This window comes from Dunckerocampus dactyliophorus, chromosome 7 (genome assembly GCF_027744805.1).
Source record: "Dunckerocampus dactyliophorus isolate RoL2022-P2 chromosome 7, RoL_Ddac_1.1, whole genome shotgun sequence".
NCBI lineage: Eukaryota > Metazoa > Chordata > Actinopteri > Syngnathiformes > Syngnathidae > Dunckerocampus > Dunckerocampus dactyliophorus.
The window spans coordinates 2,465,900-2,471,613 of NC_072825.1; the positions used below are offsets into that span (position 1 = coordinate 2,465,900).

The following is a 5,714-nucleotide window of genomic DNA, read 5'->3' on the forward strand; positions in this document are numbered from 1 at the left end:
GGGTTTTGAAATCACGGGACATCCAGTTGGGCAATAATTTGTATCATTTATGCCTGATCACGTCATCATTCAGGTTTTTCCTCATTTTTCGTTCACTAAGGTGACATAATTAGCGCCTGCCTCATGAATGAATGAACTGTGAGTTTAAATATACAGTACGATCCGATGAAAAGCGTGTGAAGTGCAAAAGGGCTGCAGAAAGACCGGGGGCGCGGCGCTGAGGCTGACTGACGCCTGATTGGCTAGAGTGTGCACGGGCGGTGTCAAGCATCCAGGAAGCCTGGCGGGGCGGATATAAAAGGGTCCGCCCAGGATACGTTCAACTTGTTTTGGATCATTTTGTGGAACGAGACTCCGACAAGGAGGCTGAATCATGAAGACAATGCCGGAAACAGACGAGGCAAGCAACGACAGAAAGGTAAGAACTCATATTACGTTGCAGTATAGCTCCTAATAGTCACGTATTTTGCAATTGGCCTGAATTGAAAGAGATCATTCACTGCAGAAACATAAAAGTTCTTGATTGTCCTGTTCATAGTTTATAGCATGTTATATAGGTAGATATATATAAATACTGGGCCTGTTTTAACACATTTTATATATACATCTATATATTTTTGGACTTTCTCCAGCTAATAAAATCCCAAGCGGAGAAGCGTCGACGTGAGAGGATGAACCACAGTCTGGAGCGTTTGAGGATCATGTTGATGCACCAGCCGCAGCAGCAGGTAAATAGTCTTCTATACAAAATACTTAAAGAAGAACCGTATGGACTGACCATTAAGATGATCAAATGAATCCAAAGTAGGTCAATATTTGGACAATTAAAATGGCCCCGGCACTACTCTTTGGACACCCCTGTCATAGAGCGCTATGAATTAGTGCTAATGCTGTCGGTGTTAGCATATGGAATATGTGTTCATAATATATCTATTACAGTAGAATATCAGTTTTCAAAAAGGTTCATAGAAAACTGAATACATTTTTCTCACATGTAATAATGTAAATGCAATTCTGATCCAGAGAAAACACATTTTATTGAGAATAATTATAGTTTTACAGGCAGAAAAAAGTACAAGAATTATAAATCAACATTTAACATTGTGTGTCTCCCTTAAACCGCTCCCCCTGCAACCTGTGTTAACTCGGAACCCTTACAGTCCTACTGTAACAGACACTGCCTTCCTACTTTGTGTTTCTCACCTTCTCTAGCAAAGTTCTGCAGCTTTTTTCGCAGCCGTACTCGATTAAAAAAAACAAAACACTCCGAAATATGCGGTGAGTTCCAACACCTTAGCGGCCGTTGGCGCACAGTGCTTATTAGGAGGAAGGAAGGAGACAGAAACTGAGTTGTTCGTGGTTTTTAAATGACCAACACACACATAATAAACATGATGAAAAGGTTCCCTGTTGGGAATCTGTCTGTAGTGTCCCAACTCTGGTAGTATTAGGTGTATATACAGTATGTAATAATATACAATATGCAAGCCACGCCCCACATAACACACATGCATTTGCCATACTTTACAGCTAATTATAGTGATTTGGCAAAGTTTAGTTACTAATGTGAGATGTGATTGAACATATAGCCTAGCATAACAACACAATGACCCCACAATGTCGCTCGCTTCTCTGAGACCGGTAGAGCAGGTCGTCCAGAAACCGGAAGGTTGGCGGTTTCATCCTTGCTCCCTCCACACAGTCCCTGGGCAAGACACTTGCACCCACCTTGCCTCCAGTGCTGCCCACACTGGTGTATGAACGCGAATTAATGTTTGGTGGAGGTGGTAGGCGCGAATTGGCAGCCACGGTTTCCGTCACACTACCCCAGGGCAGCTGTGGATACAGATGTAGATCACCACCACCAGTGTGTGACTGAGGCACTATTTACAACATTTGCTAGCTGATGGTGTTCTTTATTTTGTGGTAGCATAGTTTGGAGCTGAAGAGAGACAGCATCTTTAATGTGTGTGCGTAATGCAGTGCTTCTCAATTGTTTTCTGTCATGCCCCCACCGGGGGACAGGAATGTCCGCCAAATGCAACAAAATGGAGAGCAGTCAAGTGTACAAGCATATTTGAGTCAAATTGCATGCCGAGTACGACAAATTCATACATGTTGGTGGGTCAGGACTACTATTGGAAGTCCTCCCTGCCTCTCACGCCTCCCACGGAACAGTTCACCGTACCGCCCCAAGGGCGACCCGCCCCACTATTTGAGAAGCACTGGCTTAATGTATGCAATAAGTGTCAATTGTGTGTTTATTAATGCCTGCAATGTGTGTTGTTGCAGGATGTGTCTCAGCGTCGTGTTGAGAAGACCGAGATCCTGGAGAACACGGTCCTGTTCTTGCACAACACGGCCACCAAAGCAAAGACGACACCAAGCGGGCCGTCCTACCAAGACGGCTTCTCCGCTTGCCTGCAGAGGGCCGCCCACTTCTTGGGCCCCGAGGCGAAAGGCCTGTGGCTGGTGGCCGCCCGGGACGCTCATTCCTTCGCTGCCCGCTCCGTGGAACACCCCTCCTCCGCCGCCTCCTCCTCCTCCATCCTCCACGTCCTGAGACAGAAGTCCAAGCACAGGCTGCTGAGGCGAGCCTCGGGGGTCTCGCCCAGCGTCCAGCCCCCCAGGACCCTCTCACAGCCGCAGGGACCAAACTGGCTGGAGACCTGCGTGGAGAGCCACTCGGCCAGCCCCGCCCCCAGCCAGACTCTGTGGAGGCCGTGGCCTTGATGCCTCCTCCACTTTGAACTTTGACCTCCATCATGTATAATGACCTTTCTAGGTCAACGTGACCTTGAGGCTGTAAATAATGTAAAGACATCATTTGTACGTAGATGTATATGTCACATGTCCACCCGCCGTAGAGATGTCAGCTTGATTAAGCGGCGACCTCTGCTTTAGAGGTGAGTTTACACACACGCATGCACGCACACACACAGGCGTCCATTTTGGATCTTTGATAATGACCGCATGTGGCATTTCCAGATGCGGAGCTTCCGGCGTTGGATGCGGGCAGAGTATCCAAGACAGTGCATCTTCATGCATGAACAAGCTTTGTCACCTTTTTTTTTTTTTCACAAATATATATGACTTGTATATTTTGCACATTAATTTATTATTTATGTCCAGACATTTACTTTTGTTACCAAATAAACACATTCCATGTAAAAACAAATAAAATGCGTCAGATGTGTTCTTGCTGCTGAAAGCGTGACCTCCTGCAGGGTGACGTCCTCCGACGCGACACATTGGAAGACTTGACGTCCTCCCCCGGGGACATCAAACAGCCCCTGCAGCTCACACCTTCTTGTTAACTGAAAAAAAAAAAACTTAACATTGGAGTGGCTTCATTACAAATGAATTACACATGATCATGAGGAGTTCTCTTCTCTTTTGGAACAGCTTCCACTCTTCAGAGATGACTTTCTATCACTTTAATGTGTGTCTGCGGGAATTTGGACCAATTTGTTTGCTCAGATTGCGTTTCCAGACCTTAAAGTCGTTCTTCCCCACCAGCATGTCAGACATTATTCAGACAACAACAATTCAGATCATACTAAAGCCCTGACTGCTTCATTCATTAAGAGGCATGTTCCAATACTTTTCAACCATAATGTATTTTTATTGTTATATCTTTTAAAATATACAAGAATAATGAATAAAGTGCACTTCTGCCTAATTAGCATCTTGGCACGCCCCCACTAGGTAGGCCATTTGTCCACGTGTCCAGTGTGGGCACATTTGGCCTTCATATTTATCTAAACATGTTTTTTCTCTCCATAAAAGCGTCACTTGAATGATTATTTGGAGTTAGTAACTTCAAATAAAGCAAATGTTGCAGCTGGTGTGTCTGCATGGAGATGTGGGGCTTTCTGGTGGGAAAAGACACGAGGAAAAGCTCTTTTACAAGCTGCGGAAATTAGTACATCATTAAAGTCACACACACGCAAATGTAGTGCGTGCAGTTTGGCGTGGGTGTTTATTACACCTCACATTTCCACATTGACACAGTGTGGAAGTGTGTCCTTTCGTGGGAACTGCAGTTTATTAGCCTTCCCATTCCATTCCTGCAGCACGTTGAAAACACACCAAGTATGACAGAATCTGCCTTTCGCTATCATTGACAAACATCATGAAAAGGAGTAAACAGAGTCTCGAAAACCAAACAAAAAAATGACACGATTGCATTTAGTTAGTCATTTTTCTGTATATAATTATAATACAGTGTAGCACGTTTATTCCCACAAATATTTAAGTCATAAATTCGTTTTTTCACAGCAAATTATGCCCGCAATACAACACAAAAGCACTTTCACTGACATTTTATAGTCAACCACTTCCACAAGATTTTACCATGTTGCAGGTCAACATGATAACATCGGAATATTTTTAGATTTCCTGTGTGTTCTGTGCAATGGCAGGTTTTGGTTTTCTATGAGACAAAATATTAGATTTGAGGTGTTTTAGATCGCGTTTACGTCAATAACAAGACAAAATGTATATTTCAAAACAGCCGAGGTCACCTTACACGCAATAAAATAACCACAATAGGACATCCACAATAAAAACGAATTCAAAGGAACACTAGCCAGAAATTCATTACAAAAATCCCAGGTCTATACGAAAGTGCCAATCAAAAGTGGGCATTTTTAGGACCGCCTCTTACATTGGATGTCATGAGAGTGTGCAGGCGTACCTAATGTTTTGACCAGCATGTTTGCAGTGAATGAGTGAGAGATGATGCTAACAATCAGGCTGAGGTGGAGACAAATGTTGAAGGTGGCGTGTGAGATCTGGAGAAGGTCCAGGAGGGGTGGGGGTGAAGGTGGCCGGGCTTCTTTTGCGTTCGCACTTCAGCATTGTTGTTAAAAGCCACGCGCCGTTCCCACACGCGCGGAGACGTCTTTCTTCCCGGGCGCGTGCTTGTTAGACGATAACAATCAATCAATCACTCACCTCATTTGCATTTCAATTCGCGGACACGCGTGTGGGAACGTGGGAAAGTCTCCTCTTTTGCACTCACGTATGACTTTTAGCAGATGGTAAACTGCACTAAACTTCCTCTTCTCACAGCACACGCAGTCAAATAAAAAAGTGGAACAGCTGAAGCCGGAAAAAAGAGCGTTTGCAGGACCAAAACAAATACAAGAAAACCAAATGGGTGCCTTCGTTTATTATAAGAAAGTTATTAAATAACTGCCACAGAAAAATAAAAATACCGAATTTAGTCACGCATTAAACGAAAAAATGTGAATGCTGCTTTATCAAAAAGTGGTCATTTTGTCAAATAAGATTTTTTTTAAAACTATCATTAAAACTAAAATAACAAAACTGCAAAAAAAAAAAAGACGAATCCAGGCCGAATAAAACTTGAATTAAAAAACAAATCATTACAAATGCTGCAAAAATGATTCTAAACATTTTTAAACGAAACAACTGTACAACAACAAAGTGTTTCGTAATACTAGAATAACGTATCGTAATACGTCATATCAATGGGTTATCGAGATTTTCAACGTCTAGAATATGTTAATATTAATGCTGTGTTAGTTAGTTGTGTTTCAACTAAATAAAATAAGATTATGTGCAACAAGTTGACGGGAAAATGTGAATTAAAAGTCAGTGCTGAGTTTAGGCCGTAGCGGTTATACAACTAATTACCAAATGGTGGCGCCCTTCTACTTTTAACTTGCTGCGGTTAAAAGAAACAC

General features: G+C 43.0%; 1 protein-coding gene across 2 annotated transcripts; it reads left to right on the forward strand.

The window, feature by feature from the left end:
- Positions 1 to 270: 270 nt before the first annotated feature.
- On the forward strand, positions 271 to 3,176 carry her7 (hairy and enhancer of split related-7). 2 transcript variants are annotated; one of them, XR_008571992.1, is made up of 4 exons: positions 271 to 418; positions 633 to 728; positions 2,293 to 2,906; positions 2,989 to 3,176. XR_008571992.1 is itself a non-coding variant. In XM_054781345.1 (3 exons), the coding sequence occupies exons 1-3, from the start codon at positions 374 to 376 to the stop codon at positions 2,731 to 2,733; spliced, it is 582 nt and encodes a 193-aa protein (XP_054637320.1). In that variant the 5' UTR covers positions 271 to 373; the 3' UTR covers positions 2,734 to 3,176. The 2 variants fall into 2 exon arrangements, 1 of the variants encoding a protein (XP_054637320.1); XM_054781345.1 differs by having other exon boundaries at positions 2,293 to 3,176.
- Positions 3,177 to 5,714: the final 2,538 nt, after the last annotated feature.